This window comes from Lipophrys pholis (genome assembly GCF_963383615.2).
Source record: "Lipophrys pholis genome assembly, chromosome: 16".
In the NCBI taxonomy this organism is placed as follows: domain Eukaryota; kingdom Metazoa; phylum Chordata; class Actinopteri; order Blenniiformes; family Blenniidae; genus Lipophrys; species Lipophrys pholis.
Genome location: NC_137634.1, coordinates 19,948,528 through 19,970,026, shown reverse-complemented (window position 1 = coordinate 19,970,026; position 21,499 = coordinate 19,948,528). Strand labels below are relative to the sequence as shown.

General features: G+C 41.8%; 1 protein-coding gene across 3 annotated transcripts in view; it reads left to right on the top strand.

The window, feature by feature from the left end:
* The window catches only part of cpeb4b (cytoplasmic polyadenylation element binding protein 4b), a 28,780-nt gene extending 13,328 nt beyond the window's left edge, over positions 1 to 15,452 (top strand). For 2 of the 3 annotated variants that reach the window (XM_080483087.1, XM_080483088.1), the window contains 7 exons: positions 4,633 to 4,683; positions 9,001 to 9,171; positions 9,357 to 9,446; positions 9,866 to 9,984; positions 10,153 to 10,267; positions 11,577 to 11,758; positions 13,731 to 15,452. In XM_080483087.1, coding sequence (XP_080339213.1) covers positions 4,633 to 4,683; positions 9,001 to 9,171; positions 9,357 to 9,446; positions 9,866 to 9,984; positions 10,153 to 10,267; positions 11,577 to 11,758; positions 13,731 to 13,958 — 956 coding nt within the window. In that variant the 3' untranslated portion in view covers positions 13,959 to 15,452. Of the gene's footprint in view, positions 1 to 4,632; positions 4,684 to 7,802; positions 7,827 to 9,000; positions 9,172 to 9,356; positions 9,447 to 9,865; positions 9,985 to 10,152; positions 10,268 to 11,576; positions 11,759 to 13,730 lie in introns of all 3 variants that reach the window. The other variant, XM_080483086.1, reaches the window with a different exon arrangement.
* The last annotated feature ends 6,047 nt before the right edge of the window (positions 15,453 to 21,499 follow it).

Here is a 21,499-nt window from a genome sequence, read left to right as displayed (position 1 = left end):
TGCGTTTACGCGGAAACGTTTTGATAGCAATGTCGGTTTACACCGGAATGGCAGAAACGCTGAAAACAATGTCGTTAGCATGCCAGGCCACGAGTTGGTCATGTTGGCTGTTTTTTGCAATGAAACTACACGCATGTACAGAGAATAATATGAGCAGTAATAATTGCGAGTACACAGACATCAGTATGGCCAGGCAATCGAGTTGGATTGCTTTTCCGGCCGAGTCTCAACTATAAAACTCCCACGCCCCAGGAGAATATGGACTGAGAGCCATGACACTCCGGAGGAAACATTGCTCTTATTGTCCATCTACTCGACATGTGCTATTTACAATGGCCGTGGAGCGCATGCACAATAACAGCGTTTCCACAGAGACTGACTTGGAGCATTTTCAAAAAGTTCCACTTTGGCAGTCTTTTTTAAAAAAAATTTCAAAAAGTTGCATTTTCAGTGGCTCCAAGTACACAAATGTCATCGTGTAAACGATCCCCAACATGTTGAACTCTATCGCATGATGAGATGTGCAATGCTCACATGTAGGGTTTGTGGAGAATCTCTTGCGTTCATCAAGTATCTCTCTTGAAAAAAGACAAACCAAATTAAGACAATCTTGTGAACATTCGAGCACATTCTGTTCTTAAATCGGCACCAATTCTCCAGCGTCACGACTATCTCATTCACCACACACACACACACACACACACACACACACACACACACACACACACACACACACACACACACACACACACACACACACACACACACACACACACACACACACACACACACACACACACACACACACACACACACACACACACACACACACACACGTCTTCTCAAGTTAACACCTCAGTTCTCACGTCTCAAGTTTCACGTCCTCCACAGGTCTCGTGAAGTCGTGTTTTTGTGTTGTAATCAACAATATTAGGAAAGGTCAGTGTGCGTAGCAGCCGGATCACACCTCTGTCTTCCTCATGCTTCTCTCTTCTTCCCACTTCAAGTTGTATGAAAAAAAAACAACCCCCACACGCACAAAAGTCTAATTCTTCGCTTTACAGAACATGGTTGGAGAGTGCCTGAGCGCGACGCAGTGAGAATGACCTCCTTTTCTTATCTATCAGTAGATGGAGATGCTGAGAGAGTGATGGTGGAGGCTTAGGCTTTGTGTTTAAGAGGGGATTTATGAGCGAGACGGACGGACTCCCACTGATTTGAACTGAAGTTGTTGGCTGTCATTAGTTTGTAATGATCGCTGCTGCACAGCTTCCCATTCTGAGCAATGATTGATGATGGGAGGTTGTTTCGTCGGGTATATTTGTGTTGAGTACAAATAATGGCTGCTGTTACCTGCAGTTGTGCATGGACTGATCAGAATGAACCAAACTGAATTAAACCTGAAATATTGAACAATAAGGAAAGTATTAGTTTATAGTGCGTAAGAAAATGTTAGTTATTTGTGGACGTACAGCCATCTGTTAATGGTCTTTGATGCTCTCTACAAAGTACTGATTGATGGTTGCTGTTTTTTTTTTTTTTTCTTTCTTTCCCCGCATTAATAGAAAGATGGTTTCGTGTCCAGAAAACCAATCATTGGACTGGACTTGAGCTATTTATTAACCAGGGAGCATGTGCCGTGTGTAATGGGCAGACTGGTGTCAGTCAGTATTAACCTGAATCCTGCAGGTAGTCTGTTTGCTTTATTGTCTGAGGGTGGAACTCACTGAAAAGACATCGAGTTGGCCAACAGAAGACATTGTGGTGAGAATTAGCTGTTGGCCAAGAGGGAGGAGCTGGTAGGAGCAGTTCTGGCAATGATCATTGTTTAAAAGGAAACACCTTTGATTTCTGAAGGCTTTAGCTAACTTTAAAGGATCTGGGAGAGGCACAGTGGGTGACGCTGTCTGACATATTTGTTAGGAGTTAAGCAGATCATGAGGCTCCATTGTAGATAACAGCTGCATTGTGCCTTTGTTGGGTTGGAACAATCCAGTGGGCCGAGCACCAGAAATTGATTAATTTTACTTTCTCTACCAGCTCAATAGGCTGCATGAGAGATCTCAGAATAGAAAATGTTTTTATTTTATCGTTTTCAAGGGATCAGAAAATATTAAAGGGAAACGTATTACATGCATCACTCAAGCAAAAACCGCTTGTTTAATCACATTAATTGTATACATGGCCTCGTGTTTCATAAATGGCAGCACTGTGTCGAACAGACGGGACTCTATATTCCAGTTTCCACTGCCACAACAACAAAATGAGGGCAAACTGTGGGCTTCCAACAATCCACTATCACCTTGTATTTATTTCAGCCTTGAACAAACTGGACTCAGCCGCATCCAGCTGTGATCTAATGCTCTGCTGTCCAACCTCACTACATCTTCCCTCCATAGTCAAAGAGGAAGACTGGACTTTTTCCTTATGAGGCACGTTTTGGTAACTCGGCTCCAGCCATCCTGGCACCAATTCCCACATCAATTTCATCCAACAGTTTGGCACTAGAAGACAAAACACTTTTTTTCAATAGATTTAAAACTTAATTTAATTAATTTTGGAACCACGCAAGATTTTGAAAATATGATGAAATAACTTGGAGTTACTGCAAATTTGACTAAATAGTTAATGTTCTGTCCACTGTTATCTGTATCTGACACAGATGCTTCATGAGGAATTTTATTATGCACATTCAACTTAAAATCATTTTGCATTTCATTTGTTGTCTAGCCTCATTACGTATTTACTTTTCCTATCGTCTGCTCATCACAGCTTTTTTCTTTCATCTGCATCCATTTTTTTAAAAAATTTTTTTAAGATTCCTTGACCTTTTTATGTTTTTAAACCCTTCAGCATAACATGGAATTGAATATTATACTACTTCTTCCTTGTCCAGTGCTGTGCCAGTACAGTCGTAGTGACTTAAGTGAGTGTGTTTCCCCTCACGGCAAAGTAAAAAGAAAAACATAATTACAGCAAATTTCTCATTGAGATGGCGCTCTTCTCCGGGCCAACTCCTATTGTCTTTTGTACTTGGGCACACGCACACACGCACGCACTCGCAAATATAACAAACGCAGACTGCAGGCATACATGAGCACATTTAGATGCACCAATTCCTCATTCCAGCTGAACATATTGAACAAAGTGAGGGCGATGAAGCAGGCGAACGGGCAAGACAAAATGTCTACAGTAGAAGTGGCTTTGAATCGCTTCCAGCATTGTCCTGACTGACAGAAAGGATCCCTCTGTTCAGCCATCGCAAACACACATGCACACCCCGCACCCCGCTGTGGTGTGTGTGCTCGTGCATGCATGGGCTTTAGCTGTTACTGTATGTGTGCATAGCCAGCAGCATGCAAATAAGGTTCACAGAGGGGGCGCACACACACACACACACACACACACACACACACACACACACACACACACACACACACACACTGCAGAGAAACGTGCACTCGGTGCTCCTACGTGCCGGCACACCCGCTCCTCCTGGACTAATAGAGGCTTTTAAAATCTAGCGTGACAAGGTCTTCTCAGGTGGAGTTTGATTTTGGTTGCTGCAACTCTAAAAAGGTGATATTACAGGGCTTAATTACAGAGGGAGGGGAAATTGTTGAATTCAGCAGTGTACTGTGGAGGATTTGTGTCCGTCTGGATAATCTGGCTTTGGTTGGAATGTCTGATTTTATTTTGATTGGACTCAAATGTTCCATTGAAGTGGATGTGTGCTAAGATGCATGGATGTCAACGTTGATATATTCTAGTAGTATAGCCATGGATGGACTCCTCTGGTTTCTGTCAGTGTTTGTGAGTGTTGGTTGTGTTTTCTCTGTGGGGCTCAACAGGCCAAGTATGGGGGAGGGGCTAGCAGATTTCCATGTGACCGAGGCACGGGAATGCACCAATCACAGGGCGGTCCGTACCCGCACAACAATGGCCGTACTATTTCAGCTCTTTCATCTTATTATCCCCTCTGCAAGCAAGCGGGCCTTGCATAACTTTGAGGCTTGTTTGGCATCATAACACATATTTGTGTGGGTGTGTGCGTGTGTCGTGTGATGCGTGCGAGATGGCCCTGGCAAATGGCTCAATGTAAAATGTATGATTTGAGGCTCAGAGAAACGGAGATGTGCAGACAGTGAAATGGAGGTCGATGAGAGGGGGGGGGGGGGGGGTTGTCCCACAGATGTAGCCTCTAATGAGATCTCACAGCCAAAAAAAATAAAAAAATTAGCCACAATAATGCTCTATACAGGAAAACCAACCTTTTCGTGTTTTCTATACAAGTAGTGCTCAATAGCAAGTTAATCCAGCATATGTGGCAATAATCCAAAGAGTCATTGTGTTGTTAGCCATTTGCCAAATTAACAATTACTAAATGATGGCATTAGTGGTGCTATCTTACTTCATACTGTTTATTCAGTGTCGCTTCCATTTGTTGATAAAGCCTCTCGTTACCGAAGGAAGCACAAAGTATCAGCTGCCTCTTTCTTCTTCCAGAAAATATTTTTGTATCGAGTCAGGACAGAACAATGGTCTCATAGATGCCCTGACCCCAGAGTGAAGTCAAAGCATCCATAAATATTCTGTATAATCCATATTTCTGCTCTGTGTCTTTCTGTGTAGGTCGCCTGGGGTTCCCCCACCAAGGAGGGGAAAATCCTCTTCCCCTTAATGGTACGTATGGTAATCTGTGCTCTATAATCAAATGTATATGAAGAAATGATGAACGATCAGAGGTTATGTCCAAATTCCAAATCTAATTTGTTAAACTGATATGTAGTCTTTGGTGTTGAAGGAAGAAACATCAGCTATAATCACACATTAGCCTGAGAAGATGTGTTCATGCAACATTTTAGATTCCTGCGTAAAGCACGCACTCGCTCAGGACGATTATGCTCATTTATCTTTCAGGTGGACAAATATAAGAATGATTCACTCACTTTTAGTGATATTAACGAAAGACAAAGATCTCCCCGTTAGCTCTCGGTGCTGGCCGCTCAAAGCGTAGCAGGTGTAGTGAAGTTGGCCGGTGCAAGGTGACCCTGAGTGTTAGTGTCTGGTGGCTGCGGAGCCTCCTGTTCCCTTTTGCCTGGCCGGGATCGAATCCGGGCACAAAGTTTAGTGCATCTGGTCTGTTCCCGCTTCGCAAACGCCAACATGGAACATCAAACGGCAGCTTCCACACTTGCCCACTTTAAAGTGCTTTTAACCAACAAGCATTTTGTCGGGTTCTTTCCTTTCATTTTTCTGTGTTCACACTGCTCACTCTCTTAAACTTCCAGATGAATGAGGAGGATCGTGTGGGGAGAGAAAGAGAGCGAGAGAGAGAGAAGTAATGGCTTTTGACACCAGACAATAAGTGCATGGGTAAAAGAGACGGAATATGAAAAATAGCTTTTGGTCTGCTTGATAAAATGTTTATTACACTCAAGTGTTGGCAGGTTACAGACGGGGGCTGTGATCTCAGAGGTATGTGTCATAGGCGAGCGTTTTTGAAGCCGTTTATTTTTTTCAATTCCAAGATATTTGTACCAGATCTTATTCTTCATAATGAGAGAATACTAAATATCATGGAGGGCAGTAGCCAGCGGAACAGCTTGGTTAAAAGCAGTGCCTCTGGTTACAGTTTCCGCGCATAAAAGGGAGAAATGTCGGCATATAAGAATAACAATGTGGTACGTACAAGCTGCCACAAAGACTGCTGTGAGGACGTGAATGAACGTTACTCACAGAGAATCAATCTGTCCTCATAGCGATTATGTGCAGGTAAAATGTTTTGTGCCGAAGGAAACAGAGAATTTGCTTTTGATTGTTTTCACATAATTATTTTCAGCTTAATTATCAAATGTATGTAGCAAATGAATAAAGAAAAAAACAACCTCTAGTGACATCAGATTCTGCAACCTGGCATTGATGCTTGAACTGTCATCCGTCACATTATCAGAAAAGGACGGTGCAGTAACATATTCTCTACTTTATATTGCATTTTCTCTTCTACCATGCTTGAACGAGTTAATCTATTTGATAGACAAACATAGAGCAGCAGCAGTTTTCACATTCGGCTACCTTCAGATTTGCTCTTGCCCTGTGCGGTTGTGATGTTATACGTTTGGCCTACTGGTCCTGGGTCAGAATGTGAAACAGGAGAGGCCGGTAGTTTCTCCTGAAGACTCTCGGGTCACATGGGGAGATCACGTGGTCGGGAGCTGTCATCAACCCTGAGACAGATGGTGCCAGCGGATAGGCCTAGGATAGACACCACCTCTCTCTCTCTCTCTCTCTCTCTCTCTCTCTCTCGCTCTCTCTCTCTATCATAAGAATACACAGACTGCATTTCTAATTTTCTTGATCTCTCCATTACTCTCATTTCTCTCCCCCCAACACGGCTTTTTATCCGCTCATGCCGCCATCTCTTTCAATCTTTCTCTCTCTCTCTCTCTCTGCCTCTCCCTCTTTCTTTCTGTCTCCCTCTCTCTCTCACACACATCTTTTTATAGCACTCTCGGCTCTCTTTCAATCTGCTTTCCTCCTCGGCTCACTCTCTCTTCCTCCCTCCCTCCCTCCCTCCCTCCCTCCCTCCCTCCTCTCCCTCTTCGTAGCTCTGTTTGACCTTCCACCCAGAGTTAATGTCCATCTGGGGTTGAAAGTCCACCGAGGGAGGCGAGGATTATTGCTTGTGTGCTCTGGTCGCTTCTTCATCCTCTCCATGTCCTTACAGTGTTAGCTCGATGCTTAAATCTCTCCAGTGTCCACATTTTTAATTCCTTCACTTCAGCTGTGTGCAGAGAGACATTATTTCCCATCCTAAGGTTCATACAGTGGCACTTTCTCTGCACTCGTTTCAGAAAAAAGAAAAAATACTGCCACAGGAAAGTTTGGATTAGTGTGACCGATTGGATCCATTCTGTCTTCATTTTGTTATTGCGACTGCATGGAGACTGATTTGGACCGTAATGATGCCTTGTAGAGTCTTATTCTGATTCATTGACTGCAGCAGTGGGTTTACCAGTCGATCTTACTGCATTATGGTTTCCTCTGATCACCTGTGGTGTGCCTTAAGGTTCCATCACTGGATGATTTCACCTTTTCCTTCTGCTTAGCATCAATCTGGGCCATAATTAGAAGGCGGGGTGTCTCCCTCAGCTCGTACCCCTGATGATGTTCACTCTTTATTTAGTAGTTTTCAGTCAGACTGAGTGAACCGAACATCCGATCAAATCAAATGAAGCTGCTGTCCTCGGCGCTCAGCATGAATCTGAGCATCTAATCTCAGCTGCAGGGATTCTTAACTTCATCACATTAAGCCCACCTTGAGGCTTTTTAACACTGTAATTCATCAGTGATTATCATGATCCAGTAATCCTCAAAGCAGTATATTTACCAGCAAACGGTTAAACTGTTATTTAGTTGAAAAACACACAATTTGCGGAATGGAGACACATTAGATAATAAATTGACAATTATGACAGTTTCAGACATTATATAAAGCTTTACCAGCCTTTTAGGAGTTGTGCTTTTATTTCCTTTGGATCTCATTGAATGATAGGAATTGGATCTTGTAATTGCTAATAATAATAATTCCTTATGACAGAAAAAGATGGTGAAATCTGACTTTATGCTATAAATTACAGTTGAAGTTGTGAACTTTTTTTTGGGGGGGGGGGGCTCATCCAAACACTTGACCTCTCTGTGATAAACTCTTTAGCTCTTTCACTGCTCCAGTTTAATATGCCTCATTTATGAACACCCTCTTTTTTTTTTTTTTTTTTCATTTGTCCTTATTCCACATGCAGCCAGGAATTATAGCAGGAGACGAGGTAAACAACCATAAATATATTATGTCTCGCTGTCAGCCCATTTCCCGCCCTAAAGGTCTTGATGTTCTGACTGATTTTGTCGTCTTCAGCTCAAGTATAGGCCGCCGGTTTGTTGTCACGTTAAGAGGCATATAAGTGTTAGACGAGTCGTTTCTTTTTGTGTAACTTACAGTGAAGTGACATGTTCGTCTGCATGATTGTCTTTGAGTGTCGCGCTTGTTTTAAGTTTGTGAAGTAATCTTATGCATCTTTTATCCCTTTTTTTTTTTTTTTGCTCTCTCGTTACGCCTCGCTCGACTTCATGCTGCTTTTCTCATTTTCGCATACATATTGCAAACTCAAGGCAGACAATATAAATTAGTGCTGCTTTTAGTGAAAATGTAACGAGGCAGCGAGACGCACAGAGTGCAGGACGTGAGTTACACACACTGCAACAGAAGCCAGGCACGTGGCCCGGCGTACTCGCACACAGCTCATATTGTAAGTTAAAGCTAACTGCCTCACATAAATCTTTATAAAGCGGCTCAGGCCCGGTTGTATGGGAACAGGAATGAGCCAGAGAGAGCTTAACCCATCGAACGAGCACGCACGAACACACACAAACAGACACACGCGCACACACACACACACAATGCAATTATTCCGACTTTCCCATTAAGATGATGGTCGTGCTTCTGTGATAGCTTGCATGCATGTTCCGTCCATAAACGTTACATTTTCTGCATGTGTGTGATCCAAGAGAACAGATTACGAGAAGGAATCGTGACTTTTGGATGTGACTCATAAAATGCAGCTTTCAAACTGCAGCATCTCTGTGATACTAACCGATATTAACACAAATATGTGGTTTTGTCTTTCTCTGGTTAAACAACTGCGATAAGGCTGTGTGCTGTGTTCAGGCAGTATCTTCATGATAGTCGGAAGTGATTAATGCATTTTACATCCAGCTCTTGTTACATATGGAGAGCCGCAGTGTGCTCAAATAGAATGACGTAATGCATTCCCTCATGAATCCTAAATGATACTAATCACAGGAGGAAAAAAAAAAGTAGATGACTCAGCATATTGAAAAAGGTGAACTTAGTGTGTAAATGAAGTGCTTCATTCTTCATCTTAGCGTTAATACTCCGACATGAATTATCTTCACAGCCGGTTCTCTTCCTGTGTCTCTCAGGTCACTCCTCTCTCTTCCCCATGGAGGACGGTTTCCCTGATGATGAGCGTGGCGACCAGGGCCTCGCCGGTTTGGGCTCTCCTCACTGCTTCCCGCACCAGAACGGGGAGCGCGTTGAACGCTACTCCCGCAAGGTCTTTGTCGGAGGACTGCCTCCGGATATCGACGAAGGTACATAGTAAAATAAACGTTCGTATTCACTCAAATAAAAGAGAACCTCGGCGAAAAGAAGATACTGTCTTCACATTGAGATAGTTTTTAACACCTGAGGCAGAGCTTCAGCTACAAATGTGCATCAGTGTTTCTTTAAACTTGTTTACTTCCAATAAGCCTCCGTTCTGTTTGCTTGTTTTCAGATGAGATAACAGCCAGTTTCCGGCGTTTTGGACACCTGTTCGTGGACTGGCCTCACAAAGCAGAGAGCAAATCTTATTTCCCTCCCAAAGGTATCTTCGGTTGCCATCTCTGCGTGGCCACACTCTTATTTTCCTGCACAATTGTGAAGCAGTACTTTGGTGTCTTCAGACTGACTTTAACACCTTTTTTTTTTGCGAAAAAAGGAAGCAAGCCTTTTCTCGGTCTGCTGCTAACTAAACGTTTCTATCCGTGCAATCTGGTTTTGTTCGCAGCCCATTATTGAAGCATTTGTTAACCATGTCTTGGCTGTTTGTCTGTTTGTAAAAGCTTTGTGCCCTGCTGCTGTGAATGCAGCGTGTCGTGATCACTCATACAGTCGCAGTAATCAGCGCGCAGAATTCCAGCACGGTTCTTTGTCGATACTTTTGTGGCCCCAGTGGAGTGAATAACTCTGCTGTTTTTTTTCTGTTTTTTGTGTGTGTGTGTGTGTCTGTGTGTGTGTGTGTAGGCTATGCCTTCCTGCTGTTCCAGGATGAGAGCTCAGTGCAGGCTTTGATCGATGCCTGCATCGAGGAGGACGGCAAGCTGTACCTCTGTGTGTCCAGCCCCACCATCAAAGACAAGCCGGTCAGTGGGCGCACACGCACACAAATGCCCCTGTGTGCTTAAATCTCTCACTGTTTGCACTGAACTCAGTGGTGGTGACTTTTACTTGACTTTACCAGCAGCTCAAATGAAGTTGCGGGTTGATTTCTGCAGCTGAAAGCAGCAGTTTTCCTTTTGTGTGTGTGACAGGTCCAGATCCGCCCGTGGAACCTCAATGACAGTGACTTCGTCATGGATGGATCTCAGCCTCTGGACCCCAGGAAAACCATCTTTGTGGGAGGAGTTCCTCGTCCGCTCCGTGCAGGTATCCCCTGCCTTTATGTTTGTCATTGCATACAAAACTCCCGTGTCCACCTGGTGGATTCCAAACACACGAGTGTTTCTAATGCAAACACACACGTTTGAAGTGTAGGCATTACATACAGGTGGTGCACCTGCGGGTCGTTTGTCAGAGCAGGTCGTGCTCCAGTCCCAAGGTTGGAGGTTTGATCCCCCGTGTCCTTGAGTGCTTTAGATTTCTTTACTAATGTCTTCAAATGTGTGAGATCTCAGGATAAACTACAGTTCTCACTGTGACTCTCTTGGAGACACAGTTTCAATCATATATCTATCTGATCGTGTTGGAATCTCTTGGTGCTTCAGTGACTTACGACACCGTCATGTGCTCCTCGGCGCTATCATGAGACTAGAGCGGCACAAGACAAAGACGTCTTTGAAGTGACATTTCTACTGTTTTACTTCTAACCTTTCATTTACAATACGTCATTTTAAATTAAAAACATGGACTGTCGGATCTTTAAAATGCCTTCTTTTTGTTTCCTTTATTGAAAAAAAAATACTAGAATTTCCAATGTTTTATAGCATAAACATTAAATACATAACATTATTTGCTTTCTACCTGATGTCTGAAATGCAAAACGCCCTTATTCTGTAAGACGCAGGAACACGATCCGCCTGTGGTCGTAGTAAAATTAGACCTGCTGGAGCTAAAGAGCCAGTGACCTACACTGGTTATATCAGGAAGTGCTCTCTGTAGCACAATGTGCCGTCCAGAATATTAAATTCCATTTATTCCTGATAGCAATGTTATATGCACCGTGCACCACTGGTAGCCATGTTTCAGACCTCTGTGCTGTAGTTGTGGTAATGACCAAGGTCACCAGGCCCTGCAGCGCTTTAAATATTTTATGACTCTCTCTCTCTCTCTCTGTAATAACAGGGTAAAACTGTCCAAGTTGAAATTCTACATAATAACAATACAGCTCTAAATAAATCTAGACTTTATGCAGTTTTATCCCCTTAATTTGTATATTTGTAACCCATAAAGACTGTGTTGGGGTTTATTGGAGCTTTTTTATTTATATTTGCCCTGTTTAACTTTGATAGGCTTTAATCAACACGTGTTGAAGGTTTAATCTCTCAGATCAACAACCATCATCAACTTTATGTGTGTTTTTTTTCGTGTCCCGGCGACATGAGCAAGAGGTTATATGCGCAAATGTTAGATTAAAAAAAACAACAAAAGTTGGTTATTGTGTGTCAAGTTATATTAGTGTTTTTATTTATTTTGGGTGGAGGTAATTGTGTGTTTCCGTCGTCTCTCCCCTCTGCAGTGGAGCTGGCCATGATCATGGACCGCCTGTACGGAGGAGTTTGCTACGCTGGCATCGACACAGACCCCGAGCTGAAGTACCCCAAGGGAGCAGGGCGGGTCGCCTTCTCTAATCAGCAGAGCTACATTGCTGCTATCAGTGCTCGCTTTGTACAGCTGCAGCATGGAGAAATCGATAAACGGGTGAGTGGAAAGAAAAGAGAGCTCACTGTCCCCCCCCCCCCCCCCCCCCCCCCACAATCTCTCCTTGAGGCCCCTTTCTTCATTAGACAACCCCCACAACCTTGCCCCTGGTTGTCTTCCGCTCAAACTTTGCAGCTTTTGTCCTGTTTCTTCAAGTTGCACAAAAGAGACACGAGGCCTTCGCAGTTCTGTGGCATCAGTAGTATGACAATACATACAGTTTAAGTTCAATTGTCAACATCTTCCGTTAAATTATTCACTATATTAGATTTCTATTGCTTTTTTTTTTTTTTTGCATCATTACCTGTTACAATGAAAAGTAAAAAAAAAAAAAAGGAACACAAAGCCATCTTTTAACAAACTGCAGATTGAATTCACTTTGGTGTGAATGGAGGAACATTATGAGAACGGCGTGAACAAAATTCCAAGCCCTGTAATCGGATGTTTCTCGGTGAAATGCACCTTGGGAGTCATAGTTAACTTCGCCTCTTAAATTTTTATGTTCTCAACCCCACAGCTCTGGAGTTTTTGTCTAAGAACCAGGCGTTTTATGGACGCTGCCGTTAATCATCTGCTCAAGTGATGATTTCCCCACTCTGGCTGCGAGTCGCAAAAACATTTTCTGTGGGAGCCATGAAAGGAAATTTTCAATTTGCAGTCCGAGAGGGCCTGAAATTCCTCCTCCCACTCCGCAACTCTGTTGACTGTTTTGTACCCGGCGGTTACTGCTGGAGACATTTTGTTACCGCGGGAAAGAAGCGCAGGTGTACTTTAGTGTTAACGCCGGACTGTTTCTTGTTGCAGTGAGTTGAGGGCGAGTCGGCGTTTAGATTACCAGGATTACCATGCTATTCAAAGTTTTACATCTGAGATCGAGCATAAAAACGGTGCAGAATAGTCGTGAAAACATAACATAGACTGCTGGAATAATAATAGTATATTTTCTCATTTGCATATGTAGACGGAGTCTCTGGCGACATTGAGCTCGTAGGTGAAACCTTTTCACTGAGCAGTGAGTGAAAGACGGAAGAAATGTTTCAAAATATACTGTTGGCCCGGAAAGGAAGTGAGAAAATTTCAGCACTCGGGCAACACTGGTGAAGTCAGTGGTGCTGTTTGACACAGCTTTGTGATCTGAATCCGACTTAAGAGGCGCCACCATGGTGCTGGCGGCTTTCAGACGATTGTGCAGCATAATGTGATCCCAACCACAATCTGAAAAGCAATGTGTCGACGGTTTTTGAAGTTGAAAGTAAGCTTTTGTGTCGCATCTGGAAATTCCTTGAATTTGTGAAAATTGCTCGTCCAAAGCCAGAAATCTATTTTTTTTTTTTTTTTTTTTTTTTCTTCCACAGCAAATATAACTGATTCTGAAAATATCAGCAATCATTTCTTATTTCTTTTTTTCCTCCACTCACTGATAAATATGTTGCTTCTGCTTTGACGGCGCTTTTATTGCCGAGTACCAGAAGCAGAGAATGTGTTGTTGGTTCGGGGTAACCGGATCCAAATCCAGCAGCAGGAAACGGGTCAGTCAGTGGGATGGAATTACAAATGGACACAGTAAACTCATTTATATCACAAACACCTTTTCCTGTCAATGTCTCATGCACTTGTAAATGGAAGTCTCTGCCAACACTGACCGGAGAGGTGATTATTCATGGAAACGAGCTAAAAAAAAGGACTTTTGAATTTCATTTTGATAAAGGAGAGGAACTATTTACCACAGCGGAAGTGCACATGAGCAGTAATAGCACTCCGTTAAAAAAAATAAAAATCAATGGTTTCTTTGGTCCTCTTGCGTGTCGAGCTTCATGTCCGACACCTCTCCCGTTAAATAATCGCTGCAAACATAAGACGGCGACACGAGTGGCGTGTGGGAGGAAAGTGGAAGAAGGAAAAAGCTTGACCACACCTTGTCCTGGAGGCGGAACGTAAATGAAAAGTAACCCGTCTCCTCCCCGTGTTGCAGGTGGAAGTGAAGCCATATGTGCTGGACGACCAGCTGTGTGACGAGTGCCAGGGAACCCGCTGCGGCGGGAAGTTCGCCCCGTTCTTCTGCGCCAACGTCACCTGCCTGCAGTACTACTGCGAGTACTGCTGGGCGGCCATCCACTCCCGCGCCGGCCGAGAGTTTCACAAGCCCCTGGTGAAGGAGGGCGGCGACCGGCCGCGTCACATCTCCTTCCGCTGGAACTGAGCGGAGGTCAGAGAGGGAGAGGCAACAGAGGAGCAGGAGGGCAGGTAGTGCAGGAGTCGCAAATCATTGTACAAATAAATGCACTTTTCTGTTGCTGGTTCCTTTTTGCTCTAATTTCACCGGACGTTTTTTTTCTTCTTTTTTTTTTTTTTTTTTTAAATTCTTTCTCGTTTTTATTTTTGAAAAGTTAATATATATCAATATTTTGAAGATAGAAAAGAAAAACTGGAACTATATCGAAATATTGTCCAGCAAGGAAAAAAAAAGATGTGTAACATAGTTTTATTTATGCGTTTTTGATTTTTTTTTTTTTTTAAATACTTTTTATTAGTTCTTGGAAAAAACAAAAGAAGAAAAACATATATAGGAAAGGTTGAGGTGTGATTCTGGTACTCTGCTGTTCAATTGGCATATTTTTTCTAAAGCGTGTATTTGATTTTGACGGACGAGGCCCCAAAACAACCTGTTTTCATTTGACACTCGGCTGACTTCTCTTGTAGCAGGGGCTGTTGTCTTTTCCTTTCTCCGGAGTCTGAAAACACTCGAGGCTCCAGAGCAAAATGTGCTTTTGAAAGAAAAAAAAAAAAAAGGTGTTGCTGAAGAAGAGTGCACTTATTTCCAGTTCAAAGAGTGAAGAAACAGTATATGAGACCCTTAGTAGTTAACCAAAGCTGAATCTCGATTAACAGAGAGGGCCCACCGCTGAACAAAAATGGATTCTTTTGCCCTTTCAGATCACAACAACAACAACAACAAAAGTCTGAACTTCTCTTTTTTTTATGATTTCTGAGACTGTACGGATACGTTAACGTTACTTGAAAATTGCCATTCGATTTTAGCAACACAGATTTGGGTTTTGATCTCCATTTTGACATGCAAAAACTAATACCTCAAACTCAGCTGCTAATGTGCCGAATACAGTTTAAAAAAAAAAAGAGAGAGAGAGAGAGAGAGAGAGCGAGTGTTCTCATTTCCTCAGAAGAAGAATCAGAGGGAAGTGAAGCAACATGCAGAGAGAGAGAGAGAGAGAGAGAGAGAGAGAGAGAGCGACGTGACCGGCACAGTTTTGTACTCACTTGCTTCATCACCTCCTTATTTTTGTAATGAACCCAGGGTTGTGCGAGGGGACAGAGCGGAGCGTCGGACTTTATGGGAATGTATGGCATAGGGAGGCTACGGGAGAGACAAAAGCTATTAATTCAGCCCCCACCCCCCAATCCCCAACCCCCCAACCCCCCAACACCCCTCCCCACACTTCCCCTCCTCAATGCTGCCTGTGAAGCTAGCAGCTCGCGGAGCGGCTGACGGGCCTCCGTGGCGGCTCCACACCCTGCCGCAGGTCTCTGCGCTTCATCAGGCGCCTTTACTGCAGTTTTTCACCACCAAACCAGGAAAAGCCTGTCTTGTTTTGTTTGTTTTGTTTGTTTTGTTTAGCTTTTTTTTTTTTTTTTTTAACATGCATTTGTGCAATTTTCCCAAGTCTTTAATAATTCTAATTAAAAAAAAGAAAGAAAGAAAGAAAGTTCTACCTTGCATCCAAGAGTCAGCTCCAGTTGATGAATAAAGCAATTAAAGTTTATCTGCTTTGCGAAGTCGTTGAGTCGTGGAGGGATCTGTCCTTTCAGCGAACCCTCCATCCCTTTTCCTCCTGCCAAGCTAATCCAACTCAGCATCCAGTGTTTTTGAAGCATAACTGAAGATAGTCTCTGCAGCGTGCTCTACTACTGCACTCTTGTGACTCGCATGCAGTCTGCTCTCCGCCGCGAGGGCGCAGGTCCAGTCGTGCTTCTGGGAACCAAAGAGTGCCGTGCAGTAGTGGGTCATCCTGTAGCTCGTTTTCTCGTCTAGCTTTGTTGTATCGTTTTCTCAGTTTGGAAGGTTTTTTTTGTTTGTTTTTTCTCTCTCCATATATATATATATATATATATTTTACCCAAGCTGTCACTTCTACTCACATTTTGTTTAACTGTCGAGCCCTGGTGGAATCCAACAAACCAAAGATTGGCCTTGAACATGATCTTTACAGTACCTGCAGTTCACCATCCGAACCACCAGGGGAACACACACACACACACACACACACACACACACACACACACACACACACACACACACACACACACACACACACACACACACACACACTCCCCTCAAAAGCCCTGTCACTTCTTTTTTTTTTTTTTTTTTTTCAAATCTCACACAGGTCTGCGTGTTTTGGGGAAATTAACACAAAGTGCACGTTCCCACAGCAAAAGTAAAACTAATCCTCGTTTTGTTTTCACTCACTCAGCGGTAACCTTACTAGCCGAGCATTTAAATGTCAGGGAGTTAGGACAGAAACTTGATTACACCCACACTAACACACACACACAGACACAGTCAGACACGCACACACACACACACACACTAGTGAGAATCCTCATATCGGCGCGGTGTCCTTGCACCAGTTTTGCACCCTGGACATTAGTTTTGTGGGTGTGTTGGGTGAGCATTTTAGAAGTTAAAACACTTTGTGAAGAATTTGCTGTCAAATGAGATGAAAAAAAAAAAAAAAAGATTATTTTATACATGGCCTGCTGATTTTTGGTACAGTGTTTTCTAGCTAAATTATTTTGTCATGCACATATAAACATTTATTATGCACTACTTTTCTAAATATTTTTTCTTTTTCCAACAGTCATTTTAGGCACATTTTTCACAAATGGGGAAACTCCTTTTTGCAATACCTCAATTTTTCACATTGTGAAAGGTAGCTTTTGTACTTTTGTTACTGAGAGATCTGCATATATGGAAATGTTCATTTTAAGAAAAAAAAAGAAAAAAAAGTTGAGTGATTTCAATATATATTATTTTCAATTATGCTTTTTATACATTTCAGTGCTGAGGAATCTTTACAACTAAAAGTGTGCACTTGTGTTGATGCGACTTCAGATCTGCAGAGGAGAGAGAGAGAGAGAGACCAAAGTGTATCGCTCTCTTGGTCTCAGCTTTTCGTACATTTAGATGTTTCCAGTCAATCTGGTCAATAACAGCATGGCGAGAAAAAAAAAAAAGAGAAAACAAACAAAAAAAAAAAACCCTACAAAAAAAAAAAAAACACACGTAAAGAGTTGTAATTTGAAATCGATGTTAATGTCTCTAAACATGGCTATACTAGTTGGAAATGGTAACTTCTGTCTTGGTTTCCTCTCCATAGATGGAGCATAACTTATTATAAGGAGAATGCAGAAATTCGGTTCACGCTTAACGCTGAATCTCGTATCACAAGAATGGATGTTTGGTGTTTCGATATTTTAATATTTGAAAAAGAAAAAAAAAAAAAAGTATATATATACATATATATATATATATATATATTCTTGAACTTGCCAACTAGCACCTATCGTAATCCTTAGCATGCATGACGAGAATAATAAAAAAAAAAAAAAGAAAACATGACAAGTACATGAATTAGCTATTAAAATTAATTGTTGTGGTGTGCACCAAATGTTTCTCAACTATTAAGTTAAGGAAACCGCCCCCCACCACCCACCCCCCCAACCCCTCCCCCCCCCACTTATATCCTCGTCCACCCCCCAACGTGTTAACCCCACCCACCCCACCCCACCCCCCCTCGTCCATCCGCAGACCTCTGCAGGATGCACATGACAGAGAGATAAAAGAAAACGTTCACATTGATTTGGCCGTCGCAGGACTTTGAGCGTCCTCCTCCAGACACACTGTTTTAAAAGAGCTGCGAGCCGGTCGCCGCCGTCTGTGGAGGCGCTCTAAACGTAGACCTTATCCGGAGGAAAGGGGAGCTTAAAAGACTTGAATGTGGTAAATGTTGCAAGTTAACTTCAAGTTGTTATGTGCAATACTTCTTTTGAACCTTTTTCCAGATAAAGACTCTTTGCAATGTAATTCTTTAATGCCATTTTTAATTGCAGACATTTAATTAAAGAAGATGTTAATATGTTTTTCACAGTCATTTTCTACTGTTATTGTAATCCTTTTCATGCTGGTGTTTGTAAAAAAGAAAAGAAATCAAACTATTTGTACTAATATAAATAATTGAAGTTATTTTTAAAACATTAAAAGGTTTTGTGCTCATTTGCTTATTTTTGTTTATTTTAAGCTACTGTGATTGATTGCATTGTAATTATTAGGTCAACAATGTATTTAGCTGTTTATTGGTATATTTTTAATTGGAATGTATAATTGATTTTTATAATTTTGATCAGATTTTTGTTATATTTTTGAGGTGAAGCTTTTAATATGTTAAAGTGTCTAGTTTTTACTAATTGCTATATTGTGCTCCACAATATATGGTTCACATTTTCTGAAGGAAAATAAATATTTAAATATTTGTCTGTTAATGATGTTACTTAATGGCAAGATTTCAATAGTTTTTAACTGTGTATGGGAAGGTTGTTGTATTTATTAATAGCATTTTTTACTTAAGATATCACCTTAATTTTTATTGTCATTTCACTTTATAAGTTCCTATTTTTGTATTTTCCTTTCTAATTAAGTTATGTAATACGGATATGTCCATATTTCTAGGAGTTGGTCTGTAGAAGTGCTAGTGAAACGAAAAAGAAAAATCTAATGTTATTTAATTGTTTGCAGCCAACTATTTATAACAGTATGCATAATTTTTAAATATTTGTAATGTGAAATGTTGAATGAAATAAATCTTAACTGTGATGAACGAAGGGACTGCTCGTGGTTATTTCATGAGGGGGGCGAATCCTGCAGCTCTGCCCTCTTTGTCTTCACAGACGGTTTGAGTCGGTGACTAATCGCGCTCAAGTTTCATCTTGTCCTGCGGGGTTGCAAAAAAAACAACAAAAAAACCGGGCCCTTTTAAGAAACGGTCACAAACTTGTACTTTTTAACGGTTGACGGTTTCCAAAAGTGTGTTAGCAGCGTCAGAGCGGGTTCACCACGGCGCCTCTGGAAATGAAAACAATCAGGAAGTCGGTTAATTTTTCACATTTAAACAGGGAAAAAAAAAAGTGAACGGTGATCAACACTGGCTGGTTAAAAGGTGAAATATCTGCTCTTATGGGGTCGATTTGTCGAGTGGTTTGTACAGGGGAAGAAGAAAAAAAGGTTGAATTTAATTGGCGACTCGTATGTAAAAGAAAGTGTGCGCGTCTTCACACAGGCTGGGAAACACTGAAAACGTTCTGCTGGAATGACGAGCGTTCCATTTTTAAGATAAAACAAGAGGTTCACACTCAGCAAAAAGATTTTAAGCTGCTTCTGTGCGACACGACTGTTGAGTGAAAGTATAAATACAGGTGATGGTCTACTTTTTGTTTGAATTACAAACATGTCTCACCTCATGTCCCCGGTGTGAGCCCCAGGAAACCGCTCTGCTCAGAGTTTGCATGTTCTTTCTGTGCTTTTTCTTTTTTTTTTTTTTTAAACAAGGTATTCTAGTTTCTTTTCAGAGTTTACACACACACACACACACACACACACACACACACACACACACACACACACACACACACACACACACACACACACACACTTCAGAGTCACCAATAAGCCTCCAGTATGTCTTCTGCTTCCACCCAGTCAGGTGGGATCTGTAGTGGTGTTCTCGGGAAGCGGCTACTGCAGGAAAAACTGGTTTGATTTCACACCACCAGGTTTCCAGTAACACGTTGTGTTGTTTGGTGACTGACTGGCAGCTTGTCCCGTGCAGCCTGCCTTTCAGCCAGGGTCAGCTGGGATAAGCTCCGGCCCACGTGACCCCGGGATTAATATGATGCTATAAACCGAAGCCAACAATACGCAGATAAGTTAAATCGCTGGTAGAAACTTCACTCAGTCTTTTGAATCCCTTCGCTTCATCTCGTTTGAGTGTAAAACTTTTGCACAGTCTTATTTATGAACCTCTGATCAGGTCATGCAGTTTTTCCTGGGATTCAAAGAAACCCTTGAACCACACTTTACGGCGCAGCACCGCCACCTGCTGGCTGCTTCCCGCACTGAACAGTAAGTGGACCTAGGTGGAGACGATGATCAAATCCAATCAACGTTTCAGGGGATGCTGAGGAGTTGGTTTCCAGCTGGTTTCCACTCTACTGCACACTTGAGTTAAAGATCCAAATAAAGACCAGTTGGTCAAAAAGCTATTTTGCTTGTTAAAAAAAAAAAAAAATCTCTGATGAGGAATGACACACATGAGTCTCAGTGCACAGCTGCAGCTCTCTCTGGGCCACACTGATATTAGAGGAAATAACCTTTACCATATTACAATATTTATTTCAACACAATCTCAGTTTATAGAAGTGGCTGTTCATCTTACAGCAGGAAACAAATGATCAGCACAAACATTGATATAGTTTTACCATGTAGATAAGTCAAACGAGACTGATGATGAGAACATATTGTGCTGCACGTTACATCTCAGTCGGATCTACTCTGTAGCATTCTTTCATACTCCTAATATAGATTTTTTATTTTTTTTTACATGGAATATTTGCAGTAATATTGGATGCAGTTGACTCTAATCGGACACTTCTGCACAGCCTCTAATCACCCCGAACGCCAAGAAATCATGTGTGTTTATCTTCACCAGAGGTTTCACGCATTTTCAGTCATAAAATTGATGAATCGCTCTTTACACACACACACACACACACACACACACACACACACACACACACACACACACACACACACACACACACACACACACACACACACACACACACACACACACACACACACACACACTACTGTAACACAGCAGGGGAGTTTGGCTGTGTGTCATTAAGAAAACCGCCAGGGGGCGATAGAGGATCAAAATGAAGTCTGAGACGGTTTGCTCCGCTATGTAGGTACTGTAAGAAATTGGAAATGTTTGCTTGATGATGATGATAGTAATAATAATAACAACAACAACAATAATAATAATAATAGTAATAATAATAATAATAATAATAATAATAATAATAATAATAATAATAATAATAATAATAATAATGACAGGAAATAGAGAAAGGGTCATGGGCTTGAGTCCAGGCATGATTTTAACTTTAATTGGTGATCTTCGATTATATAATACCTATAAGACATCCAACAAAGTCGAAACAACAACAATAAATACAACTTTTTATTTCCGAGCTTTGAATTCAACGCTCCACCATGAGGGAGGCCAAGAGGTCATACTGGGAGCAAAATAAAGAAAACACAAAACATCTAAACGTAACATTTTCTTTATGTAAAAGGAATCCATAATGTCAAACTTCAGTATAGCTGACCCTGGGAAAATACTGACTATATATGAAAGTGTTAGTTAGTTAGTTAGTTAGTTAGTTAGTTAGTTAGTTATTTAGTTATTTAGCTAGTTATAGTTTCATCACTGAAAGTTTGGGAAAACTCAGAAATTAGAAGTTAGAATGATCAAAGTCGCGCTCCTGAATCTGAATAGAATCAAATGAAATGTGTTAATGAGGAGCAGCAGAGGAGGAGGAGTCGCAGTACTTTGGATCCCTGAAAGACGCGCAAAGCGGACACGTCTCCCCCTAGTGGCTGCA